Genomic DNA, 27230 nt, shown 5'->3' with positions numbered 1-27230 from the left:
TATGTAAACTAAAGGTACTTCACTTTCCTAAATAGGAGCCTATTGCCAAGGCGCTGTCTGTGACAGTCAGATCAAATGCAGTGCAGACATATGCTGAGGGAACCTAGATACATTAGTGCTGGCTAAAGGCTGGGAATTGGGGAAGTATTGACTGCACTTAGTAAATACTTTAGAGAGCAGAAAGTACTTGGAGCAATAATTACCTCCTACTGTGTTTTTCCATCTTGGGAATGAGGAATTACATGTTTCATTAAGTTGTTTCGCCCTAATTCCACGTGTATCGGATTTTGGGCCAGATGTAGGTAGAAAACATTTTGCGAGGTGCAAATTGCGAGTCCCAGCGACTCGCAATTTGCACCTCTCAAAATGTTATGCAGAAAGGTGTCACAGACACCTTCTGTGACTCGCTATGGGGTCGCAAAGACCCACCTCACAAATATTTAAGAGGTGGGTCGCAGTTTGCGACCCCATAGCGAGTCTAGGCACTCACGGGGATGGTGGCCTGCTGGAGACAGCAGACCACCATGTCCGTGACTGCTTTTCAATAAAGCAGTTTTTTTTTTCTCTTTGCAGCCCGTTTTCCTTAAAGGAAATCGAGCTACAAATAGAAAAAATACCGAAACCTTTTAGTTTCGTTTTTTTTTTAGAGTAGGCAGTGGTCCATAGGACCACTGCCTGCTCTGAAAAAATGTTTTTGTAAGCATTCACAAAGGGGAAGGGGTCCCATGGGGACCCCTTCCCGTTTGCGAATAAGTTACCATCCACTTCAAGTGGATGGTAACTGCGAGTTGATTTGCGACCGCTTTCGCGGTCACAAATTAACTCTACATCGCGGTGCGACTCGCAAATAGGAAGGGAACAGCCCTTTATATTTGCGAGTCTGAAACACATTTTGCGAGTCGGTACCGACTTGCAAAATGTGTTTCTGCATCGCGTAAGGGCTTTTGCGCCTGAGGCGCAAAAGCCTTCCTACATCTGGCCCTTTATCACAGGTTTTCCGCCAATAAATTTCGGGAGTTTAGCCTTCACCAGTTAGCCATGGGAACATTACGGGGGTGCATTGTTTATGACATTACCCAGAATTCCAATTTCGGGGCAAAGAGAGGTTTGCCTAGGGTTTGGAATTTTAATGGACACATTTTCTTTCATGGTATTGCATTAGCAGAGGCACAGATAAGGCATGACTTGTGAATCATTCAGACATTTCTAGCCTGGTGCTTTGAAAGTCCTTTCTTACAAAGGGAACTACGGATGAACAAATCCCAAAATACAGTGCTCTTGCCTCAAAAGTCGGGAAAAATGGAATCTGTTACAAATGGCAGGGGGCTCATTTTTTCAAAACAAAATGATGCAATTCATGAAAAAAGGTAGGTTTCTTCCTGTAGACAGTTAACAACTATTTTATATAAATTGTGTACTTCAGAAAGCACTTACGGTCTAAGTGACTGAACGCTCTGAATTCAATGTAAAATCCTTTGTGTGTTACAACTTCATCAGAGTGAAAGTTGATGGAAACCGAAAATCCATATTCTCTAGGCTTGCTTGATTCTGCAACTGGCCTGCAGTGCCTGGAAAAAATAGCAATGTGCCATTACAGCAAGTTATTCTTAGACTGGAACGTAAAGTTACAAACAAATACATTCAGGTTAAACTGTTTTCACTGCAAAACACATCTTTCCTCACTGTATGCATGAGTGCCAAGAGTCCCAGAGACAAGCAACCATTGCGAATCCATGCATATTTATTTTAAGTGGGGGAGCTCCATTTGCAAAGAGTAAAGAGTTTACAATTAAATTGGAAGTGAGTTTGAAAACAAGGCAATATTGGGCCCGAATTTAAGAAAAGTGGAGCTGCGTACAAGACAGCACCCCTTTTCTTGTGCCCCTTTGCGCCCCCCTCTAGCCATCATGTGTGTGCCATATTTAATATACGTGCACCATGGCACTGGGTAGGGGCAATAGCATCAATTTCTGACACTATTGATGTGCTGTGTAGGATTAGATCCAATATGTTGGCGATAATCATGCAGAGTACATAGGGGCCCATTGAAAACAATAGGGTGCTCCCTTTCAATGCCTGCTCTGTGCATGTGTTAAAAATAGCTGCTAAAAATGGGTCAGTGGAATCTCTTAGATTCTACTGCACCATATTTGTAGTCCCCCTAATGGGAGAACACCCCCTTGCATACATTATGCCTGGTGCAGGGATAATGTGACGCAAGGGTTTACAAAGTGGCACAATGCATGCATTGCGCCACTTTGTAAATATGGCGCAGCTAATTTGGCCTTCTTAGGCCACATTAGCATCATAAAAATTTTTGCTAATGTGGCACAAGGAGATGATAGGCCCTCTTAAATCTAAGCCCTGGTTTGGATGGATGGATGAAGATTGGAGACATGTTACAATGAATGAATGACCCTTCTTAGCGCTTACGAGATCAGGCGCAAGTCTCCACCTGCACAATTCCTTTCACCAACTGCTCTCCTTCACAAACTTGCCATGGAGGGCCAAGCACACACCATGTCTTGCACAAGTCTTGCAATCGCTTCCCCTGCACTTACACACAGCCTCAGACCACCCTTTCTTGAGCACCCAGCACTAGCAGCAGCTAAGCAGCTCACCACCAGCAGCCTGGTATGTTCACAAAGTACCTAGTCTTCCTTGCCACTGAGCTCTAAGGCACTCTCTCAGGTCACACACGTCTCTATCTGGTGGGGCAGTCAGACTACCATTCAGTAGTTGATGCTCTCCCAGTCTCCAGCTCTCCCTACTGGCCTCAGAACCGTACCCCGTTACACCACGCCCTTTCCCAGGGACTCTGGGGAGACAGGTTCCTTTCAAGTGGAGCTCGGACTGCACATTTCCTTTTTCCAATCCCAGACCCCCGATATGTAAATACTGTCAATGCCCAATGCCAGCCCCAGTGTGCACACAGAATAGAAAGTGAAAGGCGGACGGTCTTACCCGTCTCAAATCTGCTGTCTGGGTCTCGGGTCCCCTTTGCCAGTGGCCTGGCTCTCTGCCTCCCTCTGCCCCCGGGCTGCTGGGGACAGTAAAAGAAGGGAGGCCAGATTGTCTGCGCTTGTGCTGTATGGCCCATAGCTGGGCTTCAAACTAGTTACGGGCCACACGGTGCAAGCGCAGACAATCTGCGCATGTGATGTGTGGCCCATCAAACTAGTGTGGTGAGCTCCGCTCCAGGGCTAGCAGAGTGGAGAATGGAGTGCCAAAAACTCTGTTGGCTCTTCCAGTGGAGCAGAGCTCACCGTCCACCCTTAAGGTTTACCCTTGTGAATCAGGCCCACTGTTTTGATCTGAAGAGCGCTTATCATATGTGTACTAGGCCTGGGCATAGAACTCAGCTCTGCCTGCAGAGTTTTCAGAATTCGAGCACTTTGTGCTACTTGGAGTAGTGCGGAGTTCCTGAATTCTGACGCAAAGCAGAGTTTGTTCTCGATCACGAGATTGGGTTTTGGCGCTCCCTCGCAAGCGCACTGATACTCCTGGGCCACTAGCGAGCGCGAGCAAGACTTCTCGTTCTCTCAAGCTGCTTCTACCTGTTCGCGAGCATGAACTAATTTCTGAAGTAGATTTTCTACTCCAGAGCCACTAAATCTAGTCAAAAAGAGATTTTGACTAGCTTTTCTTCTCCAAGGGACCCTGAAATTTGTTTTTCAGATTGAGAAGCATTTTTTTTTCAAACTCCAACTTCTTGTTCCTGTCCAGCAGGCTGCTCCCAGAGCTTTGCCCATTTCCTAGTCACTTTTCACTTGGATTTCAAGAAGGATCACTCCCTTTGTCTCCTGGATATACCTTTGGATAAGGACTTTGTTTTTGTTGAATCACAAGTAAGTTCAAAAACTGCTGTTTAAAGGTTATAGGCCACACAGTCCATAACCCTTAAGGGGTGTTGTGTTTGTTTGCTTGGGCATGCACCATATTTCTTTTTACTTTAATTTGATATTTGATTTTAACATTTTGTAGTGTTGGGTGGGCTGGGGTTTAAGTATGTGCTTAATTACTATTTATTTTGCATTTCATTGATTTTTCACCTTTTATAAAGGAAAATTGTTGCACAGCTCAGTACCTTTTCTACATGTTTGTAAAATGTGCAGTATTATTTTAGTATGTGGCCTAGAGTTTCGAATGGCCATTCAGCCAGTCAACCCAGTACTAGTTGTAATCAGTGCATAAAATAAATGTTTCAGTAGTATGTGTTTTTAAAACTTAATTTAGGGCAGGGATGGCAATGATTACATTAAAATGTTGGCTATTGTTAGCATTTCATTTTTTTTGCAAAAAGTGTATACATTGTGTGGTATTAATATTTGATGGCATTGGAGAATGTTGTTTGACCATGTGGCTCGCAGCCATTTTGTGCATGCAGCCAGTGTCCCTTTGCCATAGGTTTGTATGTGTTCTTCTTTGTTCTACTTGCTCCTTGTTGTTTGACCATGTGGATGGCAGCCATTTTGTGATTGCAGCCAGTGTCCCCTTGCCATAGGCTTGCATGTGTTCTTTGTTTGCCAAACTTCCTTGCTCCTTGTTGTTATTGTTTGATGATGTTGCCGGCAGCCATTTTGTGCATGCAGCCAGTGTCCCTCCCTTTGCCATAGGCTTGCCAGTGTTCATTGTTTGCCATGCCTCATTGCTCCTTGTTGTTGTTGTTGTTTGACCATGTGGCTGGCAGCCATTTTGTCCATCCAGCCAATGCCCCTTGCCACAGGCTTCCATGTGTTGTTTGCCATGCCTCTTTGCAACTTATTGTTGTTGTTTGATCAATTTGAGGCCACCATTTTGTGCTTGCAGACAGTGTTCCTCCCTTTTCCATAGACTTGCATGTGTTCTTTGTTTGCCATGCCTCCTTACTCCTTGTTGTGGTTGTTTCACCATGTGGATGGCTGGTAGCTATTTTGTGCATGCAGCCAGTGTCCCTTTCTTTGCCATAGGCTTGCATGTGTTCTTTGTTTGCCATGCCTCCTTGCTCCTTGTTGTTGTTTTTTGACCATGTTGCTGGCTGTTAGAAATTGCGTTCATCCAGCCAGTTTCTCCCTTACCATAGGCTTGCATGTGTTCTTTGTTTGCCATGCCTCCTGGCTTCTTCTTGTTGTTGTTTGATCATGTTGCTGGAAGCCATTTTGTGCATGCAGCCAGTGTCCCTGCCTTTGCCATAGACTTGCATGTGTTCTTTATTTGCCATGCAACCTTGCTCCTTGTTATTGTTGTTTGACCATGTGGCTGGCAGCTATTTTGTCCATCCAGTCAGTGTCACTTGCCATAAGCTTGCATGTGTTCTTTGTTTGCCATGCCTCCTTGCTCCTGCTTGTTGTTGTTTGATCATGTTGCTGGCAGCCTTTTTGAGCATGCAGCCAGTGTCCCTATCTTTGCCATAGGCTTGCATGTGTTCTTTGTTTGCCTTGCCCCCTTGCTCCTCGTTGTTGTTGTTTGACCATGTGGCTGACTGATAGCCACTTTGTCCATCCAGCCAGTGTCAAATGCTATAGGCCTGAATGTGTTCTTTGTCTGCCATGCCTCCTTGCTCCCTGTTGTTTTTGTTTGAACATATGGCTGGCTGGCAGCCATTTTGTCCATCCAGCTAGTGACCCTTGCATAGGCTTGCATGTGTTCTTTGTTCTCCATGCCTCCTCCTTATTGTAGTGTACTGTTGCTGGCAGCCATTTTGTGCGTGCAGCTAGGGTGTCTTTGACATAGGCTTACACAAACATAGTAATTATTGATGATTTATTTTTTAAGTTTTTTTGTTTATTCCTATTTTAATTTTTACATTTTTATTTTTGTTTATGCCATTTTTATTTCATTTTTAATTCCTTTTTTTATTTTGATTTAATATTAGTTTTTTATGTTTTTTTATTTATTTACTTTTTTATTTTTATTTTTATTTTTTCATTTGTTGTTTATTTTAATTTTAAAATTTTGTTTTTTTAATTGTTTTTTTACATTTTTTATTTTTTTATCATTTGTTTATTTTAGGTGTATCTTTATTTTTTACATTTTTATTAGAATTTTTAATTTAAAATTGTCTTCTGTTATTTTTTATTAAAAAAAAATATTTGAATTTTTTATTTTGTCTATTTTCACTTTTAATTTTAAATTTAGTTTATTATTTTTATTTTTTTAATTTTTTATTTCATTTGATTAAATTTTGCATTTTGCCTTCCTCCATCCACATCCATTCCTCCTTCTATCTATCAACCAAAAGCAACAGCCGCACTATAGCCTTTGGTTTCTTTAGGTGGATAATAATTCAGTTTCTTACTGGACACCCTGGCTGCGGCATACTTCAGACAAATGAGCAGCACAATTTTTTGTTTAATGATTATTCAATTTCTCCTGGACCACCTTGGCGCCATAGGTTTTTTTAAGGATTATTCCATTTACCCATGCACCTCTCTCTAACTATCCCACGTGTCTCCTTTACAACAGATTGAGATAAAGCAAAGAGCTATATATGCATGTTGTGCTGCCTGATTTGAAATGAAATGTTATGGTGTGGTGGTGTGGTTTGACTTTAAAAATGTTTGATTAAATCGGTATTTCTTACAACCGCACTAAGATTGCATTTGTCTGTACTATTTTCAACCTGTAACAATGCCACATTTTACTCACTACATGTTTTTCTTGCTTTGTTGTTTTTAGGTGCAGAAGAAAAAACATCCCACATCACCTGCAGTACTGCCAAACAGAAGGCCTTACAGTTACTTTGGTCCATAGGCACCAAACTCTTTTGCTTGCGCATCTTAGTGCCACTGCCAACCTAGAGCTTAAGATAGCCCCAAAGAAAGTTGCTCCTAAGAAAATGGCCAGTGAGAAGAAGTAGCTTTCTTCCAGTAGCATGCCAACCTCAACCTTTTCTGAGAGGCGTGTGCCAGCCACACCTGCCTCCGTGGAGGAACCTGGGAGCAGCACTCCCGCATCAACAGCACCGACCATGTCTGTCAGTGAGGCAGTCACTGCAATCATGGTGATGCCAATGAGCAGTGATGTTGGATTTGTCCCTTTCGCATAGTAGTACACTATTGTTTCAAGAAACAGAGGAAAGTAGACAGCAGCCACAGCCAGATCTTCCCAGAGTTGGAGCAGAACAGGAGGTTGAGCTTCCTGCTAGCAAGAACCTCTTCTTTTAGAATCAAGGGCTCCCAGATCTCCAGCAAGAAAAAGGAAGGGTACTACTCTACCATCTTCTCCAAGCACCACTTCTGAGAACGATGATAAGGTCATGGAGAGGACACCGGCTGAATCCGGGAGATGCCAGGAGAGTCATTGGAAAAGAAAAGTTCCAGAAAGCCTTTGAATCATGGAAGAGGATGATGATGAGGAGGATGACGGTGATGAGCCAGTCATTGTGAAACTTTCACAGAGGACTCCATTACTATCCAAGCTGCTACGAGGGATGAGGCACAGGCAACACCACCAGCTCCCATAGTAGTAAGGCCCCAACAGAGACTTGCACCAACCCATACCTCAGTAGAAGTATGCCCTGAAAAGAGGCAATTGACACACCCACCTACATCCAGTTCTTCTCCGGGCATTGGCAGTGGCCCAATAAGAAAGTACTCCTCCCCAGTTTGGGACTTTTTTACCATTAGCAAACAGTAGGAGAACATTGTGATATGCTCCATTTGCCACACGAGTGTTTGTCGAGGTAAGCCTGGCTCACATTATAGTACTGGGGTCCAGATAACCGATATGAAAAAACATCATTTAATCTGATGGGAGGAGCACCTTAAAAGAACGGCTCAACGTGGTCATGGTGGTGAAGGTGAGGAGAGCCAGGAAATATCAGCTACAACTGGTCAAATTACTGTGGAAGGTGAGGAGAAAGTCGGGTGACATACTCTTGCAGAACAGCCCATCCCCCAGCAATGCACCAGAATCACCTGCCTCAGCGACCTCACAGTGGCACAAGAAGACTCAGAGACAGATGGAGACACCACAGCATACAGTGACTGCACCACCATAACGCATATAGAGCCGACCACCACCTACATCTCAAAAGTCACCTGTGTCAGTGGCCCAACATAAGAAGAAAATCCAGGGTACAATTATGGGCATGTTTAGGGAGGAGGGCCCCTACAACTGCATTCACCCAATGGCACATTGGTAAAATGGGAAGCTGGCAAAAAATGTTAGTGCTTGACCTGCTCCCTTTTTCTTTTGTGGAAGGAGTGCAATTCTTAGAGGTTGTGGCAACAGTCTGCCAGAAATGGAAGGTTCCAAGCCGGACCTATTTTGCCAGACTTGCTGTTACAGCACTGCATCATGATGTGCTGCAATTGGTTGGACAAGCTTTGCAGCAAAGTGTTGTCCACGCTATCCACCTGATAGACATGTGGACCAGTTGTCATGTGACTGATTACATGTGCATCACTGCAAACTGGGTTTCTTTCTTTTTCTGGGGGTAAAGGAAAAGCTATCTACAGGTCTTGGCCCTGAAGACGTTTTTAAGTATGTTCTGCGGCATGCAACAGTAGCCATGTTCGCCATGGAGAAATCAACCACAGCTGCAAACATCTTCGAGGAATTTAGTAGCAAGGTGTCTGAATGGCTGCGGACCAGAGGTCTTTGAGTTGGATTTGTTCACACGGACAATGGCAGTAACATAGTCAGGCCATGGCAGATGGTGGCTATTTCAGGGTCCTGTGTTTAGTGCACTGCATGAACCTGGTTGTGCAAGACTTTCTTAAAAAAGAAGACATAGTCAGTAACATACTGACCATCTGCACTCATTTCAGCCATTCTTTTAAAGCCCGGAAACAGTTAGGGATTATTCAGCGTGACAACAGAGTACCAGTTAAGGCCAATCCAAAAATAGATTTATATAGCGCTATGTATTAACCAGGGGTACATCCATGTGCTGTGAGATGATGCTGCGGGTGGAAGGGTTTGTCTTCAAAGAGTCAGATCTTGAGCTTCCTCCTGAATTCTGCGAGGGCGATATGTGAAAGGGCAGGGTTGGCTGATCAGAGCTCTCTATTGGGCTGGTGGAAGGAGAGTCTGTGGTTGAGGAGATTGGGTCCAATGTTGTGGAGTGCTAAGTAAGCCATGGTGAGAATCGTGAACCTGCATCTCTTGTGAATGGGCAGTCAGTGAAGTTTCCTAAGGGGGGGGGTAAGGTGAGTTCTTCTAGGTACGTCCAGGATGAGTCTAGCTGCAGCGTTTTGTGTAGCCTGGAGTCTGTGGAGCAATGATGCGGGGGACCCAGGTACAGGGCATTTCCGTAATCTAGTCTGCTGGTGATGGTAGCCTCTGTGAGAGATTTTCTGGAGTCAACGGGGATCCATTTGTAAATCTTGCGGAGAATGCAGAGCTGATGGAAGCAGGTTGCTGCCACAGAGTTTACCTGTTTTCTGAAGGTGAGCTTGCTGTCTATGAAGAAGCTTGTTTCAGGTGTGTTCCGTCAAGGCCAGAGGTACTCTGAGTGCAGTGTGCCACCAAGTGTCGTTCCAAGGTGAGGGTTTGTTTCCGAAGATGATCACTTCTGTTTTATCTGTGTTTAGCATAAAGCAACTGTTTCTCATCCAATCGGCTACGTGGCACATGGCCTTGCTGAAGTTTTCTCTGGGTGAAGTGTGGGCTTCGGGAGTGGGGTGTCTTTCAGCGAGAGAGAGGACTAGATACATATCATATGATGTTGAGTCCGTGGTGGTGCAGTATCTCTGCCAAAGAGGTAATGTAGATGTTGAACAGGGTGGGGCTAAGGGATGAGCCTTGGGGACCCTGCAAATGATGTCCTAGGGGTCTGACGTGAAGAAGGTAGGCAAATTCTCTGGGTGAGTCCTGTGGTTAAGGAGTGGATCCATTTGAGGGAGTTGCTTCTGACAACAATGTGGTACAGTCTTGTGGTGAGGGTGTAGTGGCTGATGGTGTCAAAGGCGGCGGAGAGGTTGAGTAGTATCAGAGTCACCTTCTCTCCTTGGCCCAGGAGGATCCAGATGTCATCTGCTGCGGCAATGAGGGCGGTTTCGATGCTGTAGTTGAAGCAGAAACCTCGCTGGGTGGAGTCCAAGTGTTCCAAGAGTTGTTTGTTGATGGCTTTTTCCAGTACTTTTGCAGGGAATGGGAACAGAAGGATGGGTCAGTAATTTTTTTGTTCCTAGGGGTTTCTGTGGGTTTTTTGAGAAGCGGTTTGACTTCAGCTTGTTTCCAGGCTTTGGAAATGGTGGCTGTTCTAATGAAGGAGTTGATGATGGAGTGAAGGCTTGGCTGATTTCTTTCTGGCCCAGGTTGAAGATGTTGTGAGGGCAGAGGTTGGAGGGTGTGCCTGAGTGGGTTGATCTCATGATGTTTGCTGTTTCCTGAGTGGAGAGGGGCTACCAGTCCGTGATCAGGTGGGTGTGGTCTACCTCGTTGAGTTTGAATAGGTGTTCGACGTTGGAGGGTTCATTAGGGAAGTTTCTGTAGATTTCAGTGATCTTGCTGTGGAAGTGTTCCAATGGGAAAGTTGTAAGGTATTTTTGGCGGCCCCTAGGCAGGTGAACTTCTTGATGATCTTTAAAGGTCTTTGGGGCATTTGGCACTTTCCTTGGTGCATTTGAGGAGGACTCTTTTTTTAGTTTCCTTGTTTTGGAGATGGTATTTTTTTTTTGGTCTGCTTGGTCTTTGCCGGCACGATATCTTCTTTCCAGTTGTTTGTAGTCTCCTTTGAGTATGCAGAGTTCAGGGGTGTACCATTTTCCTGATTTGCTGGATATTCTAGGCGTGGAGCTTGCAGCAGGAGATACTTCATTGGCGCAGTTGAGGAGCCATTCAGTTAGTATGTAGGGTTGTCCAAGAGTAAGAAGAAATGTGTAACTCACAGTGTATCCACGTATAAGATTCCAAACTTTCAGATGTATAGTAATATATATCACGTTGAGCCAAGATGAAAGGTTCAAGGAGTTTTTATTATGGTTTTGGACAGAGGAACGTGGATATGTGAGCAGAAAGCCGACAGGTGTTTCTCCCCCCTGGGGCAGGTTTGCCTGGGGCTTTTTCAAGGCTGTAAAGTATACATAATGATTGGGTCAATATTGGATAAAGTTATGGAAAGCTAGCGTGTTAGTTACTTTGGTGAAATGAAGAAAGGAAAAGTACCAGAATCTATCCAAAGATATTCGGTGCACTGTGATCAAAGTGGAAAATAGAGTTATCACTTATTTCATATTCAAATTCACAAGTGGGTATAATACAACTTATTGTGGTGTCAAATGTATGACTGGCGAGTAAGACAGAACATACCTAATAATAATCATCATCTGAGAAAGTCCAGCATTATAGAAATACACTTTTGGTCGGTTAGAATATTCATTCTGTGTAGGAAAAGGTTTGTATAGTATAACAACCATTTCATATTGCTCCAACATAATACTAAAGAGTATAATTTCCATGGTATAGGGATTTTACATATATAAAGCGATCATCTATGGTGGCAATTGGTAAATCTAACCCAACATATGTATAATACATTGAGATAAAACCTGTAAGCCCACAGTATAGTCCTGGTAAATAATGGATACATTAGTCTGTTTGTCATATCTTTAAGCATTACAGTTTAACCCCTTTGCTGAAAGAGGAAGCCTATCAGTACTAAGTGAAATTGGCAAACCATTTGTCAGAACTTTGATACAAAATACCTCCTTAAATTTAGAGGTTAAAACATGCTTCAAATGAATCCAGAACGTAGTTCTCACGAAACTTATTGACACATATCGTAACTTCGAATTTTCAGAATACCCTCAAGGATCGCGATTGGAAATCAGCAAGTATGTGAACTGCAGGAAATATTGTAGAGTTCACTTGTCAGAAAAAACAGAACATTGAAATTGACGTCTGAGTCACTTACCGGCCTATGTGGAGAATCGACTGGAAACATAAAGTATTTCGGGTTCAATCCCGTATTGCGAGTTACGGCGTCCCGGTACCGTGGCATGTTAAATGTGTTCCGATGTGTTAGTCCTACCTCCCTTGTCATGGCCCTGTGAGAAGACATACTAGGTGTAATTTGACAGCGGCCATGTTGGAATGGTAAGCGTATATAGAATGGATTTAAAGTGTAATCCCTAATGAAGAGAGAATGTGTCTATCAGGTGATTGCTACAAAAAGACATTAAAAGAGTGTATTTTCCACATGATTGCTGTGGAAAAAATGTATAATGTAATGCAGAACTGGGCCCAGTGTGCAGGTCAAATGGATATATTGACAGTTGATGAAGTGGAAAGGGAATACCAAATAGTTGCTGGAAGGATACATGGTTCATCATGGGTCAGCGCAAAAGTTATAAAGTTATGTCATCTATCTTGGTTGCAGTTGTGGATCCGAAATAAGGGTCAAAGTGCATGAATATATATCTATTTGGTTGTAAACACAAGTATAGAGAACATAATCCTACTATATAAACCTGTAACTAGGACTGGGTATGGTAAGTCCTATTGGTCTACGGGCAATTGGCAAAGTAGGAAGAGTAGCAGATCTCATGTAGGTATAAAGTGGCCCTAATATATAATACATTCTGGGATAACTGCTATATTGGGTGAAGAGAGATGTTACGTACCTGGGCAAGCTAGATTTTAGGAGTAAATTATATAAGTATTAACTAGTTAGGGTAATAACATAGGTAGTGATTCACGTTGTGTGACATGAGTAATTGAAGGAAAGTATGTCTACCTACTAGTCATATTTGGATATCAATATCAGTCAACTATGATGAGTTGGTAGAACCTGAAAGGGGAGAAAAAGAAGAAAGGTAAAGCAATAATATTAATATCGAGAGACATGGTAGTGACATACATGTGACTATTCCAGTTCGTTAAAGGAGCCAGTAATGCCATTCTTCATCTTTGTTGAGACCTCGTCGAACTGTATAAAAACAAATAATAAGACTACTTTCACATTGTCGTAGTTTTAATTCAAGGTCTCCTCCTTGAGGGTGTTATATTAGTTTTTGAAGTCCGCAGAATTTGAAGGTTCGTGTGAAGGGATGGCATTTGATGAACTGTTCAACCAGTGGCAGTTTAAGGTTGTCTTTTTGTATATTGCGGTAATGTTCTTGGACAGTTTTAGTGCTCAAGTTGTGCTTTCTATGCAGGCCTTATCACAAGGGTAGATGATAAGATAAATTATGTTGGTACTTTCACAGTTGATGAACTTGCGTATTCAGAAATGTTGGTCATTGATTGCTATCTCTTTTGATTTGGAAATACCCAGTTTGCAAATTGAGCATTTGGTACAGGTATAAAAACCCATAGTTTGGTTCAGGAAGTGTTTTATAGGTTTTTTCTCTCGATAAAATGAGGAGCATAACTTGTCTCGGAGGTTGGGTGCTCTCTTTAATCCCATTTATGGGACTGGTGGAATGTACTGTGAAATAGAGAGGTTTTTTTAAAGTAGGTGTCTGTTAAGTAATTTACGAATATGTTGGTGACCATTATGAAATTTGGTGATGAAACGGATAGTAGTCTGGTTGGTGATGGTCTTATCCTTGATCAAAATGTCTCTGCGGACTATTTGGGCAAATTGTTCCTTTGTGTGATTCAGTTTAGTAACGCTGTACCCTCTTCTGGATAAATGTTGTGAGATTTCCGATGCTGCTATTTTACAGTCTTCTATAGTGCTACAGTTGCATATGGCCCATCTAAAGTCACCTGATGGAATGTTACGTTTTGTGCTTTGTGGTTGACAGATAGAGGCATGAAGAATAGAATTTGCAGCTGTTGGTTTTCTGGGAAAGCGAGTATGTAGCTGATCATGGTCAACATAAAATGTAAGATCCAGGTATTCAAGAGATTTCCTTAAGATTTGGTAGGTCACTTCAATGCCCCATTTGTTGGGTGTGAGGCCATGTAGAAATTGTAGAAGAAAGGACTCATGACCTTGCCAATGAGAAGTAGGTCATCTGTATATCTACCCCAGAAGATCAAGTGTTGTGACAGGTCCTTATTGTTTTTATTCCAAAGCCAATATCTTTCCACTTCCCCCATCAAAATGCAGGCATACGGTGGAGCAAAGTGAACTTCCATCGCAGTCCCTAGTTGTTGAAGAAAGTATTCGTCTTTGAATAGGAAAAAGTTATTTTTGAGACAGAAGGTCAGAAAAGCAATGATAATTTAATTTTTTTCAAGAAAATGCACTGACCGTGTGGATTAGCATCTACATACTGCCTCAATACCATCTTCATGTTTAATTGAGGTGTGAAGGCTTACCACATCTATGGTTACTAGTACGTAGTCTGGTTGCTAATCAATGTTTTGGAGTTTCTGAAGTATGCTCTTAGTATCTTTACTAAAGGATGGTACATTTTTCATAAAAGGTTGTAGTTCTGAATTAATGAAGGTACCTAAGTGGGAGAAAATAGAATTGATACCTGAAATGATTGGTCTCCCTTTAGGTAGAAGGCCCCCCTTGTGAATTTTAGGAAGGAGATTAAGGGTGGGTGTGGTTGGATGTTTTATAAATAGAAAGTTCTTCTCCTCAAGGGTAAGTAGTTCTCTGGAGTGCCATTAGTCCAATAATTCCCCAAGTTTGCTTTGAACTTCTTGTGCTGGGTTATGGGAACGTTTTCTGTAGCATGTGGTATCATTAATTTGTCGATACGCTTCTTTAAGGTAATCATTGTTGTTGAGAATGATAATGTTCCCCCCTTATCTGCTTCCTTAATCAGAATTGTTTTGTCATCCTGTAGTTCTCTCAGGGCCTGTCTATGTTTGGAGTTGGTGTTTAATGGAAGATACTTTTGTTTTCTTACATATTTTTGATGTTCCCGGTCTAGGTCCTCCATCATTGCTGTGAAGAAGCGATCAATGGTGTTGCCAGATTGTAATACGGGTGAAAAGGTGGATTTAGTAGGTAATTTGGATTGTTGAGAATGAGAGGTATCGATATTGAGTTCCAAAGCTATCTCTGTTAGTGATTGTTCATGTTCATTGGTATTGGGAAGGTTACTGAGTAATTGGATTGTTTCCAAGTCTTGGACTGTTAGAGCACTTGTGATATATTGTTGTGAAGGTTTCGTCCTATTGTGGTCTTGTGTAGCAAAGAAGGATTTTAATTTCATTTTTCTAGTAAACTTGAACAGGCTTATTTTAGTTTGCACTGGATCCCAGCCTAGAGTGGGACAAAAAGAGAGACCTTTTGTCAGGATCTCAGTTTGCGATTCAGAGAGGGTTTTATCGGAGAGATTGACAATCAGTTCTCTACTTAGGTTTTGTTCCAAGCTTCCCTGCTGCGGGCCCGTGTTCGTATCCCCGATGTACTTGGTTCTGCGGTTGAAGAACTTGGTGGTCTGGTACGATTGTCTTGTGCAGTGCCCAATTGATGTCTTCTTACTTCTTTGTAAAAATGTACTCCTGGTCTGAGTGTTTGGAGAACTTCTGTTTCCTCTGTAGATTCACCCTCTGATGATGGTAATGTTTCCGAGCAGCTAGGTAACTCTGAGGGAGCGTTGGGGGTCTTGATGTTATCGTATTTCTTGCGGAAGGTATATACTCGACCGAGTTGGTAGTCAGTAAGATCTCATCTGAATTTCCTATTTTTTCTTTGAATTATATCCTCCTCATAGTCATCAATGATTTTATTAAGAATGTCATAATTTCTTTTTAAATGTCCCCCCAATTGACTTCTTCAATTTGTTTGGTGAGTGAGTCCACTTCTTCCTGGTATTTTTTAAAAATTCTTCTTGTGCTATTTGTACCAAATGTCGTAGCAAATTACTCAAAGCTGTCTGGAGGGAGGTAGTTTCAATGGGTAGGAAGTTCAGAATCCTAAGCCCTCTCGGTATGAGATCATGTTCTATATATTTCTTAAGTGTTTTTTAACTGCCCGTTCCAAAGCTTGAAAGGTGTTTTTAGCAGAAGTTGGGTTAGAAGAATTAGAGAGATTTTTGCCAGCACTTGATGTGTTGAATACTTGGTTAAGTCTACTATTTCTTTGTTCGTGTCTATATTGGTGGTCCGCCATTCTGTTTGAATGAGGTTAGTGGCTTAATGGTAGAGAGAGACAGAAAGCAGTGATTCAAGAAACTGGGTTCCTATGGTCCAACTCTCTCATCTTTAAAAATGCCCGTTCATAGTTGAATGTGGGTTTTCACATGGGGTGTGGACGAATTTGCCCCAATTGAAATCTTGAAGTTGAGGAGAAATGCGTAACCCACAATGTATCCGCATATAAGATTCCAAACTTTCCGATGTATAGTAATATATATCATGTTGAGTTAAGGTGAGAGGTTTAAGGAGGTTGTATTATGGTTTTGGACAGAGGATCGTGGCTATGTGAGCAGAAAGCCGACAGAGGGTCGTGGATATGTCAGCAGAAAGCCATCACCTGTTTCGCCCCTTGTAGCAGGTTTGCCTGAGGCTTTTTCAAGGCTGTAAAGTAAACATAATGATTGGGTCAATATTGGATGAAATTATGGGAAGCTAGCGTGTTAGTTACTTTGGTGCAATGAGGAAAGGAAAAGTACCATGATGTATCCAAAGATATTTGGTGCACTGTGATCAAAGAGGAGAATAGAGTTAGCACCCTATGTCAGGAATTATGTGCAAGGGACTCAAGGTAAGTAGATACTGATCGCATTCCCTAGGTGATATTGTAAGAAGGTCATACATTGGGTGATATACAGTAAAATAGCAGTGAGTTTAAATCATGCTTGGTGAGGTGTGCAATATAGCATATTTAAGGGCAAGTGCTAGCAAAGTTAAATAACATCACTTATTTGACCAATAGTGTGTATCTGTTAACATGGAGTGTGCTGATCCATTGTGTTTCTGTGATTTTTTTCCATCTGCATGTGGGGGTCATAAGTTTGGGTTTGTAGCTTATGGAAAAATGCACCAGGTGGTGGTCAGTCCATTTGGGTTCTGAGGTGTGGGAGAAGAGGAATTTGTTGCTGGCAGTGAAGATGGAGTCTTGGATGTGGCCAGCAAAGTGGGTGGGGGTAGTGACCAGTTGTCGGAGTCCTAAGCTGGCCAGGTTATCCAAGAGGTTGGCGGAGTTAGGGTCGAGGGGGTCATCCAGGTCAAAGTTGAGGTCTCCTCGAAATATGTAGTTAGTTGAGCCAATGGCCAGCGGGGTGATGAAATTGGCGACGTTCTTGCAGAACTTGAAGCATGGGCTGGGAGATCTGTATACGAGGGTTCCTCTGAATGAGATTTTGGCACATATTGTGATGAGAAAGTTGAGGTGTTGCATGAGGTGGCATGTCCTGTCTTCGATGGTGGTACAAGAGATGTTTTCCTTATGTACAATGGCATTTCCTCCTCTGTGCCTGTTATGGTGGTCTTTCTCGATCACCTTGTATCCTTTTGGAGTGGTGCATGCTATGTTTGGGGCTAAGGAGGGCTAATGAGCGCATAAGTTTCAGTGATGAACATTAGGTCAGGTCTAAGGGTGGTCAGGGTGTCCCATATCTCTGTGGTGTGTTTACCGAGGGATCTTACATTGATCAGTATGCAGTGCAGAGTTGTTCTTGGCTTGGAGGGTGAGTGTGAAGGGCTAATTGGGGTTTCCTTGGAGCAGGTGAAGTGGCATTGGCGGCAACAGAAGGGTTAGCTTGTGTTTCTAGGGGATTCAGTGCAGTAGTAGCTATCCTTGTTATTGGGAGCCAGATCCAGGAGTATTCTGCCAGAATAGTGGATGGAGGGAGGGCCAGGGTTCCTGGCTCTGGGTGCAGTCCAGGCTTGGACGGGTGCAGACAGGCTTACCTTTGGCACACCTTTGGTGTGCCGGCTACACAGGTCCACTGTGCAGTCACACAGTGACCGTCATTAGCTAGGTCCTGGGACTGCGGGGTGCTGAGGGAGAAGGGTGGGTGAGGGGAGCAAGGGAGCAAAATTGGCAGGAAAATCAGGTGATGCACAGAGCAAAGGATAGACCTAGCCAGAAGAACAGCAGGGCACAGAGAGCGGAAAGGACACAAGTGGCACAGCAGGTGAAAAGCGGCAGAATGAAGAGGACAGGCAAAAAGCTGAAAAAACGATGGAACACAGGGGCACAGAAAACAGGGAGGACACACTGATGAAGAGACAAGTGAGGCAGATGAAAACAAGTGGCATAACAGGAGAAAAAGCAGCAGAAATTGAAAGGATAGGTGAAATTCAGAAAACAGCTGGAGCACAGGTGGCAAAGATACCGGAGGCACAGAGAACGGGAAAGACAAGAAAACACGAGTGGGGCAGAAGAAGAAAGCGGCAGTCAGAGAATGGAGTGAGGCACACCTAGAGGGGAGCTCAGTCAACCAAGCAGCAGCGAGGGAAGCAAGGTTCAGGTCCTCATACAGGAGGTGCCAACACATTAGAACTCAACCTATTATATGTTGCAACATGTGTTTGAGCAGTACAAACAGATCAATGACTATGAGGGTCATTCTGACCCACCTGGAGGGAACCGCCGAATGACCGCACCGCGGTCAAAAGACCGCAGCGGCCATTCTGGCTTTCCCGCTGGGCTGGCGGGCGACCGCCAGAAGGCCGCCCGCCGGCCCAGCGCGAAACCCCCCTCAACAATGAAGCTCCGAATGGAGCCGGCGGAGTTGTAGGGGTGCGACGGGTGCAGTGGCACCCGTCGCGATTTTCAGTGTCTGCAAAGCAGACACTGAAAATCATTATGGGGCCCTGTTAGGGGGCCCCTGCACTGCCCATGCCAGTGGCATGGGCAGTGCAGGGGCCCCTAGGGGCCCCATGACACCCGTTCCCGCCATCCTGTTCCTGGCGGTAAAAACCGCCAGGAACAGGATGGCGGGAAGGGGGTCGGAATCCCCATGGCGGCGCTGCAAGCAGCGCCGCCATGGAGGATTCCCTGGGCCAGGGGTAAACCGGCGGTTCCCGCCAGTTGCCGTTTTCTGACCGCGGCATGGCCCAGGAAGCACCGCCAGCCTGTTGGCGGTGCTTCCGCGGTCCCCGGCCCTGGCGGTCATGGACCGCCAGGGTCGGAATGACCCCCTATGTCATTCAAAGAGGAGATGATGCAATTGGGAAAGCTATGACCATGGAAGCAGACAAATGGAGCCAGGTCAAATGCCTCACACAGATTCTGCTCCGGTTTGCGGTTTACACATGGGAAGTTAGCAAGGAGGACAGTTCAATGTGCCAAGCTATCCCGTTATTGCATCTGCTAAAGGAGCAACTAAAGAAGATGTCTGAAAGGTTCACCTTTGGTGGAGCAAACAAAAACCCAGAAGCACATGCCTTGTTTAATAGCCTAAGTTTTTGCTTGACTTGTAATGCAAGGCTGCCACGACTCCCCATACCGCCATCCTTTTCCTGGCGGTTCAGACCGCTAGAAAAAGGCTGGCGGTCGGGGACTCGTAATCCCCTGGGCAGCGCTGCTCTGGTGGATTACATCCGGCGGGGCCATTGTGGCGGTAAACCGCCGGCCCCGGCGGTGCGACCGCGGCGCTACCGCCGCGATCAAAATACGCCGGGAGGCACCGCCAGCCTGTTGGCGGTGCTCCCGTCGTTTTGGCCCTGCGGTTATAATACCGCCAGGGTCATAATGACCACCATTGTCTTTTCCAAAGAGTACATCTGTGTCAGCCTACTTGATCCACGTTACAAAAAAATCTGCTATCCTTCCTTTTTCTCAAGGGGATATTTCACAATAAAGAGGTGAATTGTTGAGCAAGCAGCAGAACTGGAAGAAGAACATCCCAGTCTGCAGGTCTGGGTAGGCCGCCTTCAATTTCCAGAGAGGGCAGTCTTGTCTCATATCCGCCAACCCCACCTACAAGAAAACCAACAACGATAGCAACTGAAGAATCAGACCTACCTCTGCATTGGCTTGCTTTCAAGTGGCAGGTCTTATGTCTAGTGCAGTGACAAAGGAAAAAGCGGTCGGGCCGGTGGCAGCACCAATGACCATTCAGAGGATTTTCCAGGAGTAACTGGATGACCCGAAACAGGTGTATGTGGATCAAACCCCATTGCTGTATTGTTATTGGAAATAGCTTGAACTCAGCAAGCTGGCAATAACTTTTTTGTCTTGTACTTTAGCCAGCATGTCTGCTGAACATGTGTTCAGTGTATTTGGTGCCGTTATTACTGTGAGAAGGACCAGTGTCTCGCCTCAAAATGGGGAGAGAATGACCATGATCAAAACTAACCAACATTTTATACTACCTGATTACACCATTCGTGAAACATCACAAGAGGAGGAAGAAGATAATTGGTCAGAATAAATCGTCTTAGCTGATCAACTTTTAAGAAAACCACCAGAGTCTGAGGACAAACTCTATTTCCTGGATTGAGTATGCCAGTGCCACCATATAACTTTTTAATTATTTCTAGCTTAGCTTTTTTTCTATCTCTTTCTTTGCAAAAGAAAACAATGCTAGTACAACATTATATTAGAGTCGATTTATTCTGCCCCACCATTGATTTTATAGTTACATATAAGCCTGGATTTGACATGGACCTGTGTGCAGGGGAGAAGATCCTATATACCCTTCAGTACATTGGAGATGATGCCTGCCTCCCTGACATGCCATTGCCTATTCTATTTTACCTCACCTAGCAGGGCTGCCCTATAAGATCATTGATTAAAAGACTGCCAGTTCCAATGCCTAATTCCAATGTGTGGATTACATCAAAGAGGAGGTATTTTGTTCAACCACCATGCTTGGATTGGAAGAGGTAACTAAGCAACTATTGCAGCAATTAGTGGTGTTATATTGATTGATTGTGGTTGTGAATTTGTGAGTAATGACTGCTGTATGTGGTGGCTGACAGTGAGGGAGGGAGTTTGTAAACTTGTTTCTGATGATTTGCAATGTTTGGGGACTGACGGTGATCGTTTTTTCCTGAAAGTGATTGGCCTTTTAAACGCAGTGAAATTTACCTTCAGGGTCTACCCATTTTATTTTGGTTCCTCAAAACTTTAGTTGCCAAACACAAATCTATACAAAGAAATGCTCAAATTCTATTTCTTTATTTGTCCTTCAACAGCAGTGCACTTCACAGGTCTACCTTGCTCGGTTTAGGACTGGGACAGAGTTGCTCTAAATGTGGAGGAGGAAGGTGGAAGGCCTCAGGATGGGACTACCTAAAAAGTTATAAAGGAGAACGTTTTTGACTTCAAAGATAACCCATGATGATGACAAAGGCTCTGAGGCCTAGTACTCACTCAGCTCTGTGAACTGGAGAGAGGTGTGTTGATTTGGAAATGCTGATGAGTATGTGTTTGCTGCATTGCTAGCTCAAAGGTGAAACTCCCCTTATGTTCTTGGTCTGCCTCTGAGTTTTCTTGGTATACTCTTGACTCCTCATGAGGCTTACCTTGCTTTCTTTTGTCCTTTACCTTTACTCTAAAATACAGCCACTGTTTTTTTCAATACACAGGCATTCTCCTAGTCCTCTCCTGCACAAACAAAACTTGTGAAGCTAAAGACTCCAGCTTACCTACCCGACAGGTTCAGACAGGCACCAGAGTGACACACATTCCAAGAAAAATGGAGATGCATCATCCAATTTCACAATACAGTATAATTTTCCTTTTAACAATCATAATTTTTTAACTGGATGGGTTACATTCAGTCTTTCATATTTCAAAACTAGAAAGCATAACACTTAGGATATACTATCTGGGGTCTCTCTGGGGCTGGAGGACTGTTTCCAATGAATTTACTGAACTGTGTCAGACTTACTATCCCTATGTTTCCTTACAGAACATATTGACGATGGTGTGCTGCTCAGCACCCCAAAGAATATTGTTGTGGTTTCTTTTGTGTAGTGTTTGTCTTTGTCACACCTTTCCCCCAATCCCCTTCCCCATCCATTTATTGAGCCCCTAACTATCTTTTCCTGGGATGTGTGATTTATTGAGGTGTGACCTAATTTTAACCATAAATGAATCACACACTTGCTGGTGTGGATGTGGCGAAACCAACACCAACTTGCTGCATAACCTCCTACCTTCTATATTCCACACTGGCCCCATCAACATCTTCAATCATGCCATGTGTGTTCTGTAAATGCTTAACCTGGTCCAAACAGTCTTGAGTCTGAGCCCACTTCTCCTGACTCCATGATTTCATTTCCTAAGTTTAGTTTTATACTATATCTCCCCACCGTTGCTCAGAAGAAATTGATATTGCTAGATTTTATTATCATATCAGGTCTTCTTTGCTGTGTGTCACATACTATCATTGTGGTAGTCTGATTTCAGTCTTCCTAAGGTTATGATAATATGACAATGACCCACTAACTCTCTGTTTTCTTTCAATCCAGTTGACAGTGATAGATATTTACTTTGATTAATCCTGTAGTTGGAGTTTGCATAGGTGGGAGTGGCCCCTTCTGTGAAGTTCTGTCTTCCCTGTTAGTATACTAGCCTGCTACTACTACTGCCTACCTACCACCCCTTTAAGATACCATCTTGGAAAAACCATACAGTAAGAAGACTCCCTCACTTCATCTATTCAGGAAAGAGAATAACCTTGGATTGAAGTGAACTTGTTTAGTTTAGTATTTAACTCCTACTGAAGAAGATGTTGTCTGTATGTACTGTGTTATTGTAGGCAAACTAGGCAAGGGGAATCATCCCCTAGTGGTCAATATTAGTTGTAGAGGGCAATAGAGCAAGAGTCTAAGTAAATGCCATACACTTTTTTAGCAGATTTAAAATAACACGCTTCACTAAATGACAGCAGTGAAAACTAAAAGTCTAAAACACCAAAATAAACATTTAAGATGCAAATGAAGTAAAGAAATCCCCTTTAATATTTACAAATTGAAACCTTCCCTCTCCACCCACAACAGTCTAACCTTTCTCTCCGAACAAATAACCCTGTCCTCAAAAAGTCCAACGAAAAGTCCAAAAGTCCAGCCCAAATCCCTCCCCACCCTCTCCACCCACAACAAGTCCCTCCAACCAAAACAAATAAAATCAAAAATCGGCTTAAAAAAGGGCACTGTCAATATGGGACCGGAGCTGGTCAAGGCTCTGCTCAGTGCTGGTGAGCCGGCTCTCCATCCGGTCCATCAGCTGCACAATGCGTTGGAGCAAAGCCCTGGTGGAGTGGGAAACTGCAGCAGCAGATACAGTCAGGGACCCTGGCTGCTGGCGATGGTGCCAGCGATGTACTGGCTGGGAGGTTGGGGGCTGGCATGTTGCTCTGCTGGGTCCTGGGTCCAAGGCAGCTGTTTTGGCCTCTTCCTACTCCAGGACCACCAGGCACTGGTATTCTGCCTGAATGTTCCAAAAATTCTGCTGCCGCAGATGAGCTGCTATCTCCTGCCTGGTTGGTGGTGGTGGTCAGGCAGGAGTAACTATATTGAGATAAAGAAGAATAACAAAAGACAAATTGAAACAATACTCTGAACAAACACTTCTTCAAATGATAGATAGTGGGTGGCACAGTAGTACTAAATTGCTGGTCCCGTAGGGACGTTGGAATTTAATGTGAATATTTATGATTAGAAGAGTCACAGGGCCAATATTTTATTTGTTCACCTACACATGCCTCTCAGAAGAACCAGTAGCTGTCTGGTAGTAAAGAATTAAGGCAGAATAAGACCAGATTGAAAAAACAGTGATTTCATTGTTTTTCTTTTAAAGGCTTTTCTAGGATCTAAATAGACACATTTAGTGGAAAAATAAAAAATGAATGGCCTCTTATTATGAAGAGTGAGGCATATGCACTATGGAGTACAAGGTGTGGTGCCAAATAATTGGAGGCATGCTAGACAGCGGTTCAAGTACAATGCCACTGTCTGCAGCTCGGGAAGCTGTAGCGAACAGTCATCTATCTTTAATTCCAATGTCCCTGTTCTTCCCCGCTTAGCTTTCACAGTTTCTACGTTGTCTCCAAAGAGGCAGATGAATAAATAAGATATGTGACACATGTCATGCATAAAATACGGATATATCTTATCCTGTCTGTTGTAAGTAGACGTGGGGTAAATGTTGAACTGCACTACAGGGAAAGGAATGGGCTATATAGATTGTATTTGACATGTTCGTCACAGGTTATCCCCTATGCCAAACTTGAAATCAAATCAGGCACTTACTAGCCCCACTTTACTCACTGGTCTTGCCCACCATTTCAAAGTCTTTCCAACAAATTGATTCACTCTCCACTGCAGAGTAAGGCAGATGGACTAGGCAGGTAGGTAGAGCTTTTGCTATAGAAGAATAGAGGGATGTCACTGATCTCTTTACAGAAGAAGAGCTCCCTTCTTTATTAATTCAAGCAATTATTCAATTGTCCTTTCATTCTTCCCCTAAATACACTCATAGCCACCATGATTTAAGCTTTACTTTTTCTCATCCTGTCTTTCTCCCAAATTCACAAACATTTGCATCCATTCAGTACCCACACTATCCACCCTTTCTTTCAATCATCCTTTCACCCATCCATCCATTTTCCCAATACTTACCCATGCATCTCTTTTCATCTACTCATGCATCCTTTCCTTTCCCTTTTACCTATCCTTTCTTTTAATCTTCCGTTCTTTCACATTTCCATCAAGCCATCATTTTTAGCATACATTATGGGGATCATTCTGACCCTGGCGGTCAGAGACCGCCGGGGCCAGGGTCGGCGGGAACACCGCCGACAGGCCGGCGGTGCCCCGCAGGGCATTCTGACCGCGGCGGTTCGGCCGCGGTCAGATGCGGAAAACCGGCGGTCTCCCGCCGGTTTTCCGCTGCCCTTGTGAATCCTCCATGGCGTCGGAGCGCGCTCCGCCGCCATGGGGATTCTGACACCTCCTACCGCCATCCTGAGACCCGCCAGGAACAGGATGGCGGTAGGGGGTGCCGTGGGGCCCCTGGGGGCCCCTGCAGTGCCCATGCCAATGGCATGGGCACTGCAGGGGCCCCCGTAAGAGGGCCCCACTTTGTATTTCAGTGTCTGCTATGCAGACACTGAAATACGCGACGGGTGCCACTGCACCCGTCGCACCTTCCCACTCCGCCGGCTCAATTCTGAGCCGGCGTCCTCGTGGGATGGATGATTTGCCCTGGGCTGGCGGGCGGCCTTTTGGCGGTCGCCCGCCAGCCCAGGACAAATCCCAAAATACCCTCAGCGGTCTTTCGACCGCGGAGCGGTATTTTGGTGGGGGAAGTCTGGCGGGCGGCCTCCGCCACCCGCCAGACTCAGAATCACCCCCATAGTGTGCTTTTGCTGAGTTGCAGATAGAAGAGGCCATAAGTAACTCAACCACCACTGTAGCTGTAATACGAAGGGGGTTCATGAATCTGATCGTGACAACGCCCTTGTAGCTAGTCAGCAACAATAATTGTCAATAAGCAAGCAATGTGACTTACCAGTGCCCCTCCCTGCTGCTGCGTCTCCCCCACTCCATCTGCTCCTGCAGCGGCTGATCTTGAGCCGGCTCCACTGCTTTGTGTGGCTATAAAAAAACAGTATACAGTTTTTAGATGAGACAGTCTAAAAAAAAGTAAACCTGGCAAAATTAATAGTAGTATAAAAGTGGGGAGAGGTAAACGTTAGGTAAATAATAATAATATTAAATATTAGGTCTTACTGGGGTGAGCAGAGCCATCAGCATCGGCACTGGTGGTGGGCACCCCCCCTTAGCTCCTGCTGGACCACCGGTGCAGTGCTCCTCGTTTTGCCCTCGGGTGCTGATGTAAGATCAGAAAGAATATAACAAAATACATTAGTGGTACCGTTAATCTCCACAGAATTATTATATAACAGGAAAATACAATAACATTGTACTTAAAGCAGATTGCCTATGGTACTATACTTGTATGATCAACTATTGTTGTGTTGGCTATACTCCTAAAAATCGATATTCCAAATTTCCTTAACAAAAACTACATTTGGAACTAATGCATTGCATTTGCAATGTCTGATCTTTCATTCTATTCTCATTTCTCAAGCTCCTTGATGGACTAACTAAGCTAGCATTGTAGTACAAAAATACAATAAAAATAAAATACTCACCAAGTCGCGAGATCTCAACGCCTAGCAGGTCGAGAAGGTCCTGCAAGCAATCGATGATATCTACCTAGCGATGCGTCAGCTTCTGGGTGGTAAACTGGACCTGGATGGTGGCCCTGACCAACCAGCGCAACCTGGCCCAACGCTGCTGATGCTCTTGCAGGAGATAACTGCTTCCAGGCCTGCCACCTGCTGCCAGCATGGAGGGGAGGTGGTGCGGCACATAAAAACCAGTGCTGCCACCTCCTCCTTGCTGAAGATCAACTGAGGCTGCACCCCTTGATGGCGGCACTGCCCTGCCATGGTGCTGGGTGCTGTACTGGGGTAGGAGAAAAACAGGAGGAAAAGGAAGGAAGAAATAAGGGAAAAATGAAGAAAAATGAAAAAAGTCACAAAAACACATAAAAATTAAAACACTGTAAAAATAATGAGACATAAAAAAACACACTAATACAATAAATAAAAAAATTGTGGTAGATCAAGTTTGGGGTGGAGGGGTTTACAAAGATTGGGGAAGATTGAAGTTGAAGGCCCAGGACCATAAAAACGAGTGAAAAACAAGATGGCCCGCCCAGGTGAACGACGTGGTGTCATTCTCTTTGTGATTTCGAGCGTGAGCACATACTTCACAGTGCGTTTGATGTTAAACGCAATGTGAACAGACACAACGGAGAAGTCCGCCTGCTATTGGGAGTTCAAGTAGCGCTGCAGAGGTTTTGTAGCGGCTTCACAGAGTTCCATGTAGTGCAGTTCCACGCACTACACCCAGGTCTAATATGTACTCGACTCTCTGAGCTAAGGAACAGCAAACCTATAACCTCCTATTTGGTGAAGGTCAACACTGATCGTGGTGACCCTGCAGGAGATAGGAACCACCCAAATGCAAAAGCAAATGGTTTTTTGACTGGCACTCTTTAAAACTATTGTTTTGCCTTGTTTGAAAAGTGCTGAAGTACTGCTGGCAACAATCGCTTCTGGCCTGGCCCCCACGAGAAATAAAACTAAACTACACCCAGCCAGCTCATGGGGAAAAAGCCCAGTGAGCTGCATAGCCAGTCTAGGCCTGTTGCACACAGCAATCCACAGGAATTTGTGGACCACATGACATATATTGGGCTAACCACTTAGTGTGTGAGGACTACTGGATACACTGCACCACTTATCAATGCTCAAGAGCATTAAGGCTTCATTGAGTCATTTACCATCAAAGGGCCATTAGCCCTAACCTCCACTTTACATATACAACTGAGGAAGCATGACATTTGTCTGGAAACTCTCTGTAGAATTCTGAAGTCCACTGTACCAAGAAAGGGGGATTACTGCCATTTCACA

The 27230-nt window shown here is 44.1% G+C and overlaps 1 protein-coding gene across 1 annotated transcript in view; it reads right to left on the bottom strand.

Moving 5' to 3' along the window:
• The window catches only part of LOC138249086 (suppressor of tumorigenicity 14 protein homolog), a 605612-nt gene that overhangs the window by 111009 nt on the left and 467373 nt on the right, over positions 1–27230 (bottom strand). The window contains exon 11 of the mRNA XM_069203127.1: positions 1435–1568. Coding sequence (XP_069059228.1) covers positions 1435–1568 — 134 coding nt within the window. The remainder of the gene's footprint in view (positions 1–1434; positions 1569–27230) is intronic.

Source organism: Pleurodeles waltl, chromosome 8, assembly GCF_031143425.1.
Source record: "Pleurodeles waltl isolate 20211129_DDA chromosome 8, aPleWal1.hap1.20221129, whole genome shotgun sequence".
Taxonomy (NCBI): domain Eukaryota; kingdom Metazoa; phylum Chordata; class Amphibia; order Caudata; family Salamandridae; genus Pleurodeles; species Pleurodeles waltl.
The sequence above is the reverse complement of the archived record's forward strand: the minus strand, read 5'-3'. Positions and strand labels throughout refer to the sequence as shown.